General features: G+C 41.7%; 1 protein-coding gene across 48 annotated transcripts in view; it reads left to right on the top strand.

Moving 5' to 3' along the window:
- NCOR1 (nuclear receptor corepressor 1) overlaps positions 1–16,578 on the top strand; it is a 168,722-nt gene that overhangs the window by 86,392 nt on the left and 65,752 nt on the right. For 35 of the 48 annotated variants that reach the window (XM_051824416.2, XM_070061434.1, XM_051824415.2 and 32 more), the window contains 4 exons: positions 5,724–5,851; positions 10,337–10,554; positions 11,987–12,049; positions 13,786–13,925. In XM_051824416.2, coding sequence (XP_051680376.1) covers positions 5,724–5,851; positions 10,337–10,554; positions 11,987–12,049; positions 13,786–13,925 — 549 coding nt within the window. The remainder of the gene's footprint in view (positions 1–5,723; positions 5,852–10,336; positions 10,555–11,986; positions 12,050–13,785; positions 13,926–16,578) is intronic. The other 13 variants (XM_070061440.1, XM_070061427.1, XM_070061439.1 and 10 more) reach the window with 1 other exon arrangement.

The raw sequence follows: 16,578 nt of genomic DNA on the forward strand, positions 1-16,578 counted from the left end.
TTTAGGAAATTGATTTGAAATTCATTTGGCTTAAAGATTAGTTACTAATATATTTTGGTAATTATAGGCATAAGATACTTTCTTCTTATTGCCTGAAGTACATTTTTGAAGCAAGTATTTCCCAGTGGTCAAGCAGTACTTTGTTCTTTCTGCCTTGGTCAATTTTTAAAAAAGATTGTTTATTTGAAAGGTAGAGGTACCGAGAGAGAAAGGCAGGGGGAGATACTCTCCTGTCTACTAGTTCACTCCCCAGATGGCTATAGTCTCTAGGGCTGGACTGGACCAAAACCAGGAGTCAGGAACTTCCTCTGGGTGTCCTACATGGGTGCAGGAGCCCAGGTACTTGGACCATCTTCTCCTGCCTTCCCAGGTACATGAGCAGAGAACTGGATCAAAAGTGGAGTAGCCGGGACCATCCCGGATGGTGCTCATCCGGGATGTCGGTGCTGCAGGCAGCAGCTTTACCTGCCACACCACAGTGCCTGCCCTCCTCATACAGTTTTAGTTAACTGTTGCTTCTTGTTCTTAAGTTTAGGTATGCTGTTTCTGGAAATCCATGTTTTTTTTTTTCTGTTTTCTATAGACTTGAGCCTTTAACATATAAATACATATACAGATATTAGATATAGTAGTAGTGAATTTCAGCAAAAATTACCTTTCATCTTGCTGTAAGAGGACCTAGCTAAAACTGAGTCCTCTTCTGCATTTCTTTGTTAATGTACACATACCCCTCACCACAGGGGGCTTTCAGAGGGACTTGAGCGCTCCTGCTCCAGCCAGTGTACTGGGGAGGGTGGAGGAAGCTCACCTGTAACCTCCATCCTGGCCACAAGGATTAGTGCTTTACAGATACGCCTTGAAACGGAGAAATCCTTTCAACCTCTTTTCTAAACCAGAGCTAATTCTGTTCTCTCTCTAATGTTAGTGGCAGTCCTTGGGATAGGTCCGTATGTGTACTGCCACTAGGAAAGTTCTGTGGTTGCTGTTAACTGCACGTCCTCTCGTATCACTGTCGCCTGGTCATTATAGCGTGGTGACAGGTTTTTCTGGAGAGGTACCACAAACTTGGGCAGACTCTACTCCAGCAGGTCCTTCCGTTTCTTTGGACCGTATCCATACTTTGTACAGAGCTGCTGCTTCTCCCAGTTGACAAGTGTAAGCCAGTGCAACCGTTGCTCCTCAGGCCCTCGCACCAGGGAAGGGGGTGAAGTCAGCTGTTGACTGGATTCCAGGCTGCAGGAAATGTGTGGCATTGCTTACTTTGTTTGAAGTCCTGTTTGAAGCTAGAAGAAGAAAAGTATTAGAGAAAACCATGGACTTTTGAAGATCCCATATTATGAAAAAATTACTCATAAATTTCAAATTTTTTTGCCCTGAAATTTATCTTTTAAGGGCTTTTTGAAGTAAGATGATATGTGTTGTCCCTATCTGAGGAAACTGTCCAGCTGTCTGCTGATGTCCCCATCATATCTACAGGCTATACATAGTTCACTTGCTGGGCAAAAGATGAGCTTTGTCATTGGTGTGTCCTTTCCCTGGTTTGGAGTAACAAATAGACGCTGCATTTGTGGCAGAGTGAGGTTATCAGCATTTGAACTAGGAATTGTAGCCACTGTAGCCTGTAAGGGATTCAGAGCTCAAAAAGACCTTCCATTGGTAAAGCAGACACAGTGAGTAATTTGAAAATATCCTTGATTTCCCAGGTTTCTGTTTAAGTAATAAATGCACAGAAAAATGGGAAACTGACAGGATAAGGAATTGAGACTGTTGGAAAAACAAGTGAGGGAATTGTGGTGTTGAAATGATTTAGAGCAAGCGCCGCGGCTCACTAGGCTAATCCTCCGCCTTGCGGCGCCGGCGCACTGGGTTCTAGTCCCGGTCGGGGCTCCGGATTCTGTCCCGGTTTCCCCTCTTCCAGGCCAGCTCTCTGCTGTGGCCAGGGAGTGCAGTGGACGATGGCCCAAGTACTTGGGCCCTGCACCTCACGGGAGACCAGGATAAGTACCTGGCTCCTGCCATCGCATCAGCGCGGTGCGCCGGCCGCGGCGGCCATTGGAGGGTGAACCAATGGTAAAGGAAGACCTTTCTCTCTGTCTCTCTCTCTCACTGTCCACTCTGCCTGTCAAAAAAAAAAAAAAAGATTTAGTAGATAAAATTATAGAGTGTTGTTCTTGTTGGATTGTGAGAGTTCTTTTTGTTTTTCAAATGGTGTTCCGTTTCTTAAAGAAATTTATTTTTATTTGAAATTAGTGAAAAGTAGTTGACACTTACTTGTAAATTGAAGTATATTGAAAAAACTTGTCCCCTTTTTGGTGTATGATGTATATTATGGAAAGTAGAGAATATGATCTTCCATAAGTTTACAGGTGGGAAAATAGGTGACAGGTAAAAACTGTGGCCAGAGTTGAGGTGAGAGCGTCTCCCAAACTGGGTTACTGGCTGAATCACTTTGGGGAACTTTTTTTTTTTTAAGATTTATTTATTTATTTGAAAGACTGAGTTAGAGCGAGAGAGAGGCCAAGACAGAAAGAGAAGACTTCCATCTGCTGGTTCACTCCCCAAATGGCCTCAGTGGCCAAGGGTGGGCTGATTTGAAGCCAGGAGACAAGAGCCGGGAGCTTCATCCAGGTCGCCCATGTGGATAAGGAGGCCCAAGGACTTGGACCATCTTCTACTGCGTTCCCAGGCACATTAGAAGGGATCTGGGTCAGAAATGAAGCAGCTGGATGTTGCCCATGTGGAATACCAGTGTCAAAGGCAGAGGCTTAACCTATATCACAACACTGGCCCCAATGTGCATTTTAAAATCTGAAGAATAATGCTGAGGCATGATAAGTCATGTAATGAAATCATGTTTGCATTCTAGGGAATATTCATGAAATCAGTCCATACCCCCAAAAGAGAGAGAAAGCTATCATAGGTAGATGGTGTGAAATGTGAACAAGGACATATTTGTAAAATATTAGTTCAACAATGTTTGGCAAATGGCAATAAGAACCAAGAAGGATACTGATTGTTCTTCCTTCCTCAGGATGGGTAGGGCACCTCTGGCTGGTGGGCTGTATAAGGCCCATAAAATCGTTCAGTTTGGCCCTGCCAAGGCAACTGTATACAAGACTCGAAATTCAGTAAATCCTTAGCAGGCTAATTTTTTTAAGTCGATAATTTTGTATGTCCTGTGAATGATGTTATAAATATCCAAATGTCTTTGGCAACAAAAAGGGTTCTCATTGCTGGGTTAGAAGGCACATGTGACATCTATTTTGGAGGGGTCAATAAGGTGTTCATTATTTATAGGAACAGGTCAAGTTTTAGCTTGTGTGAGTAAGTAAAAGACTGGGCTATTAAAAATTAAGGGAAGGGGCCGGCGCTGTGGCATAGCAGATAAAGCTGCCGCATGCAGTGTCAGCATCCCATATGGATACTGGTTCGGGTCCCAGCTGCTCCACTTCTGATCCAGCTCTCTGCTATGGCCTGGGAAAGCAGTAGACAATGGCCCCAGTACTTGGGCCCCTGCACCCACATGGGAGACCCGAAAGAAGCTCTTGGCTCCTGGCTTCGGATCAGCACAGTTCCGACTGTTGCGGCCAACTGGGGAGTGAATCAGCGGGTGGAAGACCTCCCTTCTTCTCCCTCCCTCCCTCCCTCCCTCTCTTTCTCTCTCTCTCTCTCTCTCTCTCTCTGCCTCTCTCTGCCTCTCCTCTCTCTGTGTAACTCTGCCTTTCAAATAAATAGATCTTAAAAAAGAATTGAGGTGGGCATTTGGCTGAGTAGTTAAGACATCCATATCCCACATTGGGTGCCGGGGTTTGAGTTTCAGCTCTGGGTCTGACTCAGATTCATGCTGATGCAGCCCCTGGAAGGCAGTTGGTGATTGCTCCAATAGTTGGATCCTTGTCACCCATCTAGAAGACCTGGATTGAGTTCCTGGCTCCCTGCTTTGACCCTGGCTGTTGCAGGCATTTAGGGAGTAAACGAGCTGATAGCAGTTCACTCTCTTTTTGTCTTTCTCTGCCTGTCAAATTATTAATAATAATAGTGAAGGAAAGTTTTATTTAAATAACTTACATACATATTGTCTGTTGAAAGGAACAGGTAAAGGACAGGTAGAGTTATTATGAGGCAGGATTGACATTAGTTTAAATAAAGAAGAAGGATTGAGATGGGATGGCAAATGGTTTTCACATAGCTGGAATAAAGGGCTTTGATTTATGCCATGTGCAGCATATATAGATACCTGTTATCACATGCTCCACTAGGAGCAGCAGACACTTAGATGAGTAAGACTGAGTCCTTATCTTTGATGAAACAGTAACACAGCGGATAGATGCTGATAACCAGACAGTAGGCACCCCTAGTGATAGTGCCCCCAGGGTGTGGACATGTGGCAGAGAAGGAGGGAGACAGGGCTGGTGTTCCTTTTCTGGAAGTCTGAGGAAACACCTCTTAGGAAATGCAGCATTTTGAACTGAATCTCAGAAGGCATGTGGGAGTTTACCAGGCAAGGAAAGGTAAGAAGAGTGTTTCAGGCAAATAGACCAAAGTGCTGGATGTTTAGGTGAGTCCAGCACAGCAAAGAAGAATGTGGGAGAAATGGGGATTGGAGGGAGATGTGCAGGGCCCACGGGCTGTGCTGTGAAGACATACTGGTGCTCAGTCCTGATTAGGTTATGCAGCATTGGTTTCTGAGGTGAATAAATGCAAGCTTAATTTCACTTTTTTCTTTCAGTGTCATAGTTTTAGCAGTTGAGACATCAAAGATGAAAGGGTCCATAATCTGTCCACTCACTTTCTTCATTTTTCTCTCTCAGGCTTTGTCCATGTACATCTTATTGTGATTCTAATTACAGCTTAGAAATATCTGAGTGTGGGGCCGGTGCTGTGGCTCACTTGGTCGATCCTCTGCCTGTGGCACCAGCATCCTATATGGGTGCTGGGTTCTTGTCCCGGTTGCTCCTCTTCCAGTCCAGCTCTCTGCTGTGGCCCGGGAGAGCAGTGGAGGATGACGCAAGTGCTTGGGCCCCTGCACCCACCTGGGGGACCAGGGGGAGCCTCCTGGCTCCTGGCTTAAGATTGGCGTGGTGCTGGCTGTGGCGGCCATTTGGGGAGTGAACCAATGGAGAGAGGACCTTTCTCTCCCTCACTGTCTGTAACTCTACCTGTCAAATACATTAAAAAAAAAAAAAAAAGATATCTAAATGTTTTTTCTTTTCACTTCATTATGTCTTTAGTATTTTCTCAAATTATTTCAGTCATAGTATCACCATAGCTATCTAGTAGTCTATTAAATGTACATTCCCCTCTTCCCAAGTATAAAAGTATTTCCCATAGCATTACCCATAATAATGAAAAAATGGGAATATATTAAGTACCTAACATTAGAAAGGTAGTTAGATAAATGTATGTGTTGTCAAATTTTAAGGTAGAAGTGGAATACTTGAATGACAGATTAGACGTAGGGGTTATAGACAAAGGCAACCAACCTTATATTTCTAAGTGGAGTCAATATTTTTTACCTCATTAATCAGTCCAAAAATCTGAGCACTTTTTTTTTCACATGTGAGTTTGACTTTTCGATAGACTGCATTAAAAATCATGGACTGACTTTTAATCTATGACTATGTTGTAAGAATCATTAAAAATTTTAGATAATTATAATTTGTCATTACAGTGTGAAGAGCTGTTTCTGGTACATTTGTGTTTTACAAACTGTTTCATTTTAGCAGCAAATTGCCCGACCCTCACAAGAAGAAAAAGTTGAAGAAAAAGAAGAAGATAAAACAGAGAAAACAGAAAAAAAAGAAGAAGAAAAGAAAGATGAAGAAGAAAAAGATGAGAAGGAGGACTCTAAGTAAGTAAAATAATTAGTGAAATAATGAGTTAAATGTTGTAGTTATTTTAAAATATTAAAACTGAGGGGCCATTATGTTCAGTGGGTTAAGCCACCTCCTGAAACGCCAGCATCCCATGTGAGTACCAGTTCCAATCCTGGCTGCTACATTTCTGAGGCAGCTCCCACTAATGCTTCTGAGAAAGCAATGGAAGATGGTCCAAGTGCTTGGTCCCCTGCCACTCATGTTGGAGACCCAGATGGAGTTCTTGGCTTATGTCTCCTTTACCCAGCCCCGGCTGTTGGTGACCATTTGGGGGTGAACCAGCGGATGGAGGATCAGTCTCTCTCTGTCTCTCCCTCTCTCTGTTTAACTGCTTCTGAAATATATAAATTTTTAAAAACAACAACACTCAATCTGGAAGGTATGAAATTTTAGAGACAGAATTAATGGGATGTGTGCTTTGATCATCAATAGTTCTTATTATGATTAAGAAATGGAATATAATGGACTTACTTGCTAGACGTGAGTTATTAATATTCAGAAGGAACAGGCCATGATAAAATAATTATCTCCAAAGCATATTGAATGTAATTTAATCTCTGATTTGGAAGATTCTTTGGGATTTTTTTTTTTTTTTTTTTTTTTTTTTTTTGACAGGCAGAGTGGACAGTGAGAGAGAGAGACAGAGAGAGAAAGGTCTTCCTTTGCCGTTGGTTCACCCTCCAATGGCCGCCGCTGCAGCCGGCGCACCGCGCTGATCCTGGCAGGAGCCAGGAGCCAGGTGCTTTTCCTGGTCTCCCATGGGGTGCAGGGCCCAAGCACCTGGGCCATCCTCCACTGCACTCCCTGGCCATAGCAGAGAGCTGGCCTGGAAGAGGGGCAACCGGGACAGAATCCGGCGCCCCAACCGGGACTAGAACCCGGTGTGCCGGCGCCGCAAGGTGGAGGATTAGCCTATTGAGCCACGGCGCCGGCTCGGGATCTTTTTTTTTTTTGAAAGGTCGAGAGAAAGGGAGGGAAAGAGAGAGCTAGAGAGAGATCCTCCATCTGCTAATTTGTTCTCCACATGACCACAGCAACCAGATCTGGGCCATGCTGAAGCCAGGAGAGTCAGGAACTCCTGATCTCTCACGTTGTGTGGCAGGGACCCAAGTTCTTGGGTCATCTGCTGCTGCCTTTCCAGGCACATTAGCAGGAAGCTGGGTCGGAATCCAAACTGGCACTACAATATGGGACGCCAGCATTGCAGCTTACTACCCCACAATGCCAACCCCTCAGGATTTTTTTGAACCTCAGATTTTATACATTAGCTAGTCTAAAAGTGCTAGAAAGAAGAGTTTTCATTTATATAGCAAGTTGTAGTCCAGGTTTATTGACTTTATCATAAAAAATAGAGTTCCTGATTTGTTTGTTCTTATTGTTGTTTTCCTGATTATAAAAGTAGTTCTTTTTCATTATAGAAAATCTGGAAAAGGGAACAAAATAAAATGTACACTAGTCTATGATTCTACTCAGAGATTGCTGTGTCTAAAGATTTGGGGTGGGGCAGGAGAGCTTAGCGGCTGGTTTGGTTGCTTTTTTCCTCAAGGATTAGCTTTGTAATTATGTAGACAAATTTACCAATCTTAAGTGTATATTTTGGTACCTTTTGACAAGTGTAGGCACTCACATAAATGTTACTGTAATCGAGATGTAAAATGTTTTCCTTGGTCTGGAACATTCCTCATGCTCCTTTGTGGTCAGTTTCTCTGTCCTTGTTCTCCGCCTTCAGCAGCCACTTTACCTTTTTTAGAATGACATGTAAATGGATCATACAGAACGTAGATTTCTATGTGACTTCTTTCACTTAGCATAAATGCATTTTAGACTCATGTTACATCTGTCAGTGGCTTGTTACTTTTTAATATTTATTGTGTCACTTATATACTTCTATAGTCCTCTTGAAAATATGTAAAGCTCACCCAGTTTTATGGCGGCTAAAGAAGCCTAACTCACGAGGGACATGGTTTTAAGAGGGCCAGATTATTATGCATTGTAATATGTACTTCAGGGAGACACTTACAAAGGAATAAAGAGAAATTTTTATTTTAAATCAAACATTTATTGTACCATGTAACTCATATGGAACCGTCACATCTTGATTTTACTTAAAACAAAAAACCCTCTAAGTTATTTAACCAGCATTTGTTTATAACCTTTGTGAGCTAGGTTTTTCAAAGAATTCAGAAGTATGTAAAAGATGTGCCATATCCAGGTAGTTGATGATCTAGGATGGGAAAACTAGGCAAGGTACTAGTAGTATTTAAATAAAAGACGGAAGCTTGGAAGTAAGAAATGAATAGAAACAATAAAGTATGTTGGGAGATTCTGAAGATGTTGAAGTTACTTCTGTCTGAATTGTTGAGAGGACTTTATAAAGGAGGTGGTGGTAGAGTAGAGAAAACAATATGAATAGTTATAGAAATGGCAGCTAATGGGGTCTGGCATTGTGGCGTAGTGGGTAAAACTGCTGCCTGCGATGCCAGCATCCCATCTGGGTTTGTGTCCTGGCTGCTCTACTTCCGATCCAGCTCCCTGCTAATGGCCTGGGAAAAGCTGTGAAGGATGGCCCAAGCACATGGGCCCATGCCACCTGTGTGAGAGACCAGGATGTAGCTCCTGGTTTCTAGCTTTGGCCTGGCCCAGTGCTGGCCATTGCAGCCATCTGGGGAGTGAACCAGCAGATGGAAGATCTCTTTCTCCGTAACTTGACTTTCAAATAAATCTTTAATAATAATAATAATAGACCAGAATTGGAGGTACTGAAGTACTGAGTACAGTGCTAGTAGGAATGGAGATGCTATAGTTAGTGGAAGGAACATCACTAAGATGAAATAACCAAAACTTGTCCTTTGATCACATATTGGAAGTAAAGGCAAAGGGCAAGATCTAAAGGTGGTGCTCACTCTGTGTAACTCAGTGGTCTTTAATGTGTACTGTCAACATCAGACAGTGAGGTAGAGCAAGAGGCACAGTAGTGAGAATGAATATGTATTTGTTGAGTGTTTAGTGATAGGAAATTAGGGTGACTGTTCCAGTAGGTATTTGGAAAGGTGAATCTGGTCCTTAGGAGACAGAGTCTGAGTCCCAAGGCTGTAGATGAGGAGTCATTGCAAGTGCGTCACCTCACAGAGCTCTAGGGCCTCCAGGCAGATCATTGGTCAATCTCTATATGAGAGAATGAAAAGAGAGTCAGTATAGCTGCAGGGTCATTTTCAATGCTAAGCTGAAAAGGATATGAAAGGAATGATCCCCAGTGTCATCAAGTGCATCAGGATGAATGTGGTGAGCATCGAGAAGAGGCCATTTGATCTTGAAGTGTGTAGGTCATGGTGACTTTTGACAAACACTATTAACAAAATGCTGGAGAATAGAAGCCAGATTGACAAGAGTATAAGGAAGCAGAGGGAAAGAGCTACTTGGTAACCTCTGTTTAGGACCAAAGAGATGTGAGCTACTGAAGCAGTTTTTCATTCTGTGGGAAAAGGCTATATCTTAGAAAACCATGCCAGGTCTTAAAGTAGATAAAATTAAAAATCATCTTCTTCTATTAAACAGGAATTATTGAGTCTTAGTATCTATCAGATCATTTCCAAGAATGTACATTAAGATCCTTGTTTTTATATATAATAACCATATATATAATAACCACAGGAGGTAAGTACTGTAGAGAATCTTCCAGTATTACCTACAGTACTCTATTAATAGTAACTGCCATTCACTGATAGTGTGAGAGAATAGTGGATAGTGTGAGAGAAGTTAACTTATTAATAGTAAGCACATATGATACTTACCATGCTTTACGCTGCGTGTTGGACTCCTGTTAATATCCTCATTTCACAGATGAGAAAACTGAGGCACATGGAAGTGAGGCAGTTTGTCCACGGTCATTCCAGGGCTAGGAAATACCAGGCAGCCTGGATCCGAAAGCTGTTCTGTATGTGAAGCCACACTGTCCTCTGTGCATAGTTAGTGTCAGGGTAGATGAGAATACAGAGTTTGGTCTAATAAAACAATACTCTGGATTATTCCTGCTGAAAAGTGTCTCTCTTGAAGATCACCTGTTTTCTTTGATTCATCTCACAGATGAGACGATGTAGAACAAAGCCCGCAAACCAAGACTCCTAGCATTTGGTATGGTTTACAACCTCTGGAATGCAGATCTAGGGGGTTTTCTATGGTCATTTGACACTTTATGGTAGAATGTTTTAGTTTCTAAGTTAGTTGATTTGAAACACATTTAAATTTTAAGACAATTAATATGTAAAATAGGTATTTGTGAAATAATCTTAATTTGAGCCAATTAAAACACTTCAGTTATGACGTGACGGAGTTTTTCATGATTTTTTAAAGTGAGATAAGGTAGATTTATTCAATTTCTACTTAAAGAATGTGCAAACTGCAACTTTCTGTGATGTATGTGAAATTTAAATCACACAAGGTTTACTTGCTTTGGCTTCCAGAGAAAATGTCAAGGAAAAGGATAAGACGGAAGGTACAGCAGAAGAAACTGAGGAGAGGGAGCAGGCCACACCCCGGGGGCGAAAGACTGCCAACAGTCAGGGCCGCCGGAAGGGCCGTATCACCAGGTCCATGACCAACGAAGCTGCAGCTGCCAGTGCTGCGGCCGCAGCAGCCACTGAAGAACCCCCTCCGCCGCTGCCGCCGCCGCCAGAACCCAGTGAGTGGAAGAAGTGACTGTGGCTGGGCTCTGGTTTATTTTAGGGTTCTGTTTCAGTGTTAGGTAGAACAGGAGGGATGGTTAATATTAACAACCTAGAAGTAATCCCACCGACTGGGCCGCAGTTCTTGAACTTCACAAAAATTTATTATTTTTTTTTTTAATAGAAAAGAACATTAGCCACGGTGTTGGCTACCTTGATACAGCTGTTACTCTTTTCCACTTTGTTGCAATCATAGTTTGCATGTCACTTTGTTTTCTGATGTTTTAACTTGGTGTGTATCATAAATATGTTCTTTTTAGTTTTAACTAATCTCCACCCACTTTTATTTTTTAGCAGTCTGTAATGTTGGCTTGTAAGAGGCATGACTTAACAATTTCCCTTCTGCCAAGTGATTAGGCTTTCCTCTCACCCATTTAAAACCAGTACAGGGAGCACTGTAATGAAGAAGTCTACTCATATAGCTTTTTTTTGTTTGTTTTCCTAAGAATAAATTCTTAGGCAAGGGAATAGGAGGTTTAAGAATGCAAACGCTTTTCTCTCTGATGAAATAGCATTTCATTAGTTTGTACAAGGATTGTGTTAATGCTGAGTTCCACTGTCTGATTTTACCACAATGTGAAGGACGGAAGAAAATACAAGTTCTGGCAATGGCAAGAACAATGTGGGGGAACTGACTGGACAGGGTGAGGAGGATAGGCTGCGGCAGATGACAGTGGGCCTTGTTGGAACTATATATTGCTTTGCTAACCAAGTGGGAAGCTTGAATGGTTCTTAAATAGAGGAGTGCTATGATTAGATTTGTATGTTATAAATATACAGATTGTGGAAGTCATGTTGGATAGGATACGGGCAGGAGCAGAGGGAACAGTTAAAAAGACTCCTTTATGTATGCAGTGGCCCAGACAAGGAGGGGATGGATTCAGGAGGTAGTTGTTGACACTTGTCATTAGATGTGAGTGATAAACGCAATGGAGGATTCAAAAAAATTAGTCTGAGGAGCCAGTTAATAATTCAGATGACTGGGTGGATGGTGATGCTATTAATTGAGAAAGGTGCTCACTTCAGGCCTGATATTTTTAGTTTCTTTTCCTAAAGTAAAAGAGAAAGTGTTCAGTTCATGATCCATCGATGCCTACTGGATATGAGACAGTGAGAGGTCCAGACAGAAGGGTCTCCAGGAGTTGAGATGAGATGGAGACTCAGGGATGGAGGGGGCATTGGGCCTGGACAGGAAGAAGACAGTAGTTTTTTAGATAAGAGGAGAGGTGGGGTAGAGATCCACTCAGTGGGAAGGCACTAGGTGAGGTGAGGCTTCTCCAAAAATAAGCTAAAAATGTTCAAACATGTAGATACATACAGATTATGTGATTGATCAGAGTGAAGGATTTATTTTTTTCCGCCTGATCAAGTTCTTTGTTTTTCTTTCAGTTTCCACAGAGCCTGTGGAAACTTCTCGATGGACAGAAGAAGAAATGGAAGTTGCTAAAAAAGGTACATTGCAATACTTCAGGTTTGTTTTGGGGAGGGAGATTATTAGTAACAAGTGAAATGGAGCTGAGTGTTTTTTTTTTTTTTTTAATTGAAAAAGAAATGTCTACCAAAAAGGTAAATACAATTTGAAGCAAATTTAAGAATTGTTTTTGATGAGATATCTCCACTGTGCCATTTTTAAAATGCCTGTTTTTGAGGGATTTAAATTTCTCCCTACAGTTTTATTTTGAATGTCATTTTATTAAAGAGCAAGTAGCTATTTTCAGTTTACCAAAATAGTTGTGATTATATGCTATTGAAATGGTTTTGGAACAAATTTTGAAAGTCTTTATGTCTATTATTTAAAATTTGGATTCAATAGAATGGTAGATACTTTCTCAGTTTGTGTTTGGTAAGTCATTTGATGATAAACCAGTGACTGAGAAATTGCACTCTCTTTCAGAGGAGGGAGCCTAAACTTTGAAACCCTGCAGAGGAAGCTTTGAATCCTGTCTCTGCCACTTTCATATCTGTGTGGCCTTAATCTTAACTCTGGAATTTCATGGGCCTTTGTTTCTCTGTCATTGGCTTATTAATGTACTATAATTTGAAATTGAACAATGATGTCTAATAGAATGTCAATTAACAGTTAATTAAAAAAAAACACTTCCAGAGGTTAAGTATTTATAGTTCTAATAAGAAATTATTGTAAATAGCTTGACATTTTAGTGACATGTTTCAGATTTGTTTTCTATTTAGTGGATATGAATGACACATTTTGGAATCATACATGAACCCAACTTCACCAAAAATAAAGCAGTTTATTTGCTATTATTAGCAAATGCTAAATTTGCATTACTTTAAAAAAGATTCATATTTATTATCTGATCATCAAAAAATGTGATGGTTAAATAAGTAAATATTAGCTATACCATAGAGCGACCTTTTTCTGGTAAATACTTAATTAACTCTTTAGTCACCACTCTTTTCAGTTGTTATATATCAGGCAGGATTTACAAGTGATCTTCCAGTTTTTATTAGTAAGAAAACTCCTTGTATTAAACTTGAAAAGCTGATAGTTTCCTATGAATTTGAACTGAGAATTCCTACTTGGGTGTACTGATATTTAATGCATATATGTTTGTACAAATGCATTTATATATATACCACATTCTTTGCATATATTAGTGTGTATATGTTTGTATGTGTGCATACATGTATTATTTGATTAGAGATGTATTCAGTTGTGTGGTTTCTGTGATGTATTACTACCATGGTATTTCAAAAAACATTTCGAGAGCATTGCTTGACTGTAAATTGGCTGAGGATGAATGCTGATTATAAGTGGTCTTAGCATACTTATATATGAATTTGTCTTAGTCGTTTACATTTGGTTACCTTTTAAACTTTATATTGATATATTCAAGGATGTAGAAGTATCTAATCACTCACTCTGCAAGTATTAGAGCCATCACTATGGGTCCAACACAGGTCCTAGCCCTGTGGAAGATATATGGCAAGGATAAGGCTTAGTCCTTCCAGTATAATGATATAATGGGTGTATTTTAATTGGAGGTGGGGGATAATAGAGCTGTAAAAGAATTTTGTGATCAATAAATATTTCAGTAACACTCAGGTTTATCAGTAAGTAAATGAAAGCACTCTTTTAGTGTTAATGATTAAGTTGATTTAATGTTTGGCTTTCTTACTTTATCTGATGACTGTTTAATTAATGCTTGGTCTCTTTTTAAATACAGGTCTGGTTGAACATGGTCGTAACTGGGCAGCAATTGCCAAAATGGTAGGAACTAAAAGTGAAGCCCAATGTAAAAACTTCTATTTTAACTATAAAAGGCGACATAATCTTGACAACCTCTTGCAGCAGCATAAACAGAAAGTGAGTATATCAGGAGTGATAAATCTTTTACTTAATTTTGTGTCTTGTATTTTTATTTAATGTATTTGCCTATAAGAGGTATGCTAGTTTCTTGGTACAGATTGACTACTTCTCTATTTACTGCCCAAGGGAAAAAAAGAATTTCTGTTTGTGCTAATGGGAATTCAGTACTTCTGAATTACTGCAGACTGGATTAGAAAAATATATAGGGGCTGGCGCTGTGGCATAGTGGGTAAAGCTGCTGCCTGCAGTTCTAGTCCCAGCTGCTGCACTTCCGATCCAGCTCTATGCTATGGCCTGGGAAAGCAATGGAAGATGACGCAAGACTTGGGCCCCTGCACCCATGTGTGAGACCTGGAAAAAGCTCCTGGCTCCTGGCTTCAGATGGGCTCAGCTCCAGACATTGCGGCCATCCAGGGAGTGAACTAGTGGGTGGAAGACCCCTCCCTCTCTCCCTCCTTCACTCCCTCCTTCCCTCTTTCCCTCCCTCCCTCCTTCCCTCCCTCTTCTTTCTCTCTGCCTTTCAAATAAATAAGTAAATCTTTAAAAAAAAAAAAAAAGACACAGTGGAACACAACAGTCTGCACGTGTGTGTGTGTGTGTGTATATATAAGCATTTTGGAGTTTGAATTTAGTTGGAACTATGTTGGTCATGTTGGATGAGTTTAAAAAATGTATTTTCAGGTGTACAGGGAATTGACCTACTGGCTGAAACACCTGCATCTTATATTGAAATGTCTAGGTTTGATTCCTAGCTCCAGCTGCCAGTTCCAGCTTTTGCCAATGTAGACCCTGGGAGGCAGCAGTAATAGCTGCCACCCACACCCTGGATTAAGTTCTTGGCACAGGCTTATCCTGGCCATTGCATGTATTTGGGGAATGAATCAATGGGAGAGAGCGCTGTCTCTCAGATATATAAATAAATGTGTGGTGAGTGTCTCTCTGGGATTTTTCTCTTGCATTCAGACTAGGAACAGAAGAATTAATTTTTTAGCCTTCAGAATTTCATCTAGTACTGTGACTAACATTGGGAAATGATGTTTCTTTTAGTTAATACTTTAGATTGATTTTATTTATTTGAAAGGCAGAGTTAGAAGGACAGAGAAGTCCTGCATCTGCTGATTTGCTCCCCGAATGGCTGCAACTGCCAGGGTTGGACCAGACCGAAGCCAAGAGCCAGGAGCTTACTCCTGGTCTCCCACATGAGTAGAAGGCCGAAGGACCTGGGCCATCTTTTGCTGCTTTCCTAGGAGCATTAGCAGGGAACTGCATGTGGAGCAGCTGGGAGTCAAACTGGTACCCATATGGATGCCAGTGTCATAGGCAGCAGGTTTTTTTTTTTTTTTTTTTTTTTTTAACAGGCAGAGTTAGACATTGAGAGAGAGAGACAGAGAGAAAGGTCTTCCTTTGCCGTTCGTTCACCCTCCAATGGCCGCCACGGCCCGCGCCCTGTGGCCGGCGCACCGCGCTGATCCGATGGCAGGAGCCAGGTACTTATCCTGGTCTCCCATGGGGTGCAGGGCCCAAGCACTTGAACCATCCTCCACTGCACTCCCTGGCCACAGCAGAGAGCTGGCCTGGAAGAGGGGCAACCAGGACAGAATCCGGTGCCCTACCGGGACTAGAACCCGGTGTGCCAGCGCCGCAAGGCGGAGGATTAGCCTAATGAGCCGCGGCGCTGGCCCATAGGCAGTAGTTTTATCACAATGCCAGCCCCTAGATTGGATTTTTTTTTTTAATTTATTTTTTGAAAAGCAGAGTTACAGAGAGGCAGAGAGAGAGAGAGAGAGAGAATATCTTCCATCTGCTGATTCATTCACCAGATGGCATCAACAGCTGGAATACACTGTTCTGAAGCCAAGAGCTTCTTCCGGGTCTCCCACACGGGTGCAGGGGCCCAAGGACTTGGGCCATCTTCTACTGCTTTCCCAGGCCATAGCATAGCAGAGAGCTTGATTGGAAGTGGAACAACAAAGACTCTAGCCAGCGCCCATATGGGTGCTGGCACTGCAGCTTTTACCCGTTACGCCACAATGCTGGCCTCCTAGATTGGATCTTAACTAGCACCCTCATATATAAACTAAGAATGAGGACTAGATAACTGGTGTTTTTTGGCAATTGGAGCAGTAATAATAATTTTTCCTCTCTTTGATGAATCTTGCTGAGGGAGGATGACTATTAAAGTGAAAACGCAATACAGGTTCTGTGAGGGGCACAGACCAGAGAACCCCAGGGTTGTAACCTCCAGATCCATGGGTCTGCAAACTTAGGAGACCTTGAATATACCTTTTAGCAACAAGAGTGTGTAAGTACAATGTAAGTAGTTAATGTCTTACATTTAAATATGTACTTATATACCTTTGCAGGTAGGCAACTCCAGGAGAGTAATGAACAGTTTTACATAAAAACATAGATTATAGAGGGGAACACATTTTTTTTCTTTTTAAGATTTACTATTTATTTGAAAGGCAGAGTTACAGAGAGGCAGAGGGAGAGAGAGAGAAGTCTTCCATCTGCTGGTTCATTCCCCACATGACCGCAACAGAATAAAGCTGCGCCCATCTGGAGCCAGGAGTTTCTTCTGGGTCTTCCATGTGGGTGCAGGGGCCCAAGCACTTGGGCCATCCTCTACTGCTTTCCCAGGGGTATTAGC

This window comes from Oryctolagus cuniculus, chromosome 17 (assembly GCF_964237555.1).
Source record: "Oryctolagus cuniculus chromosome 17, mOryCun1.1, whole genome shotgun sequence".
Taxonomy (NCBI): Eukaryota; Metazoa; Chordata; class Mammalia; order Lagomorpha; family Leporidae; genus Oryctolagus; species Oryctolagus cuniculus.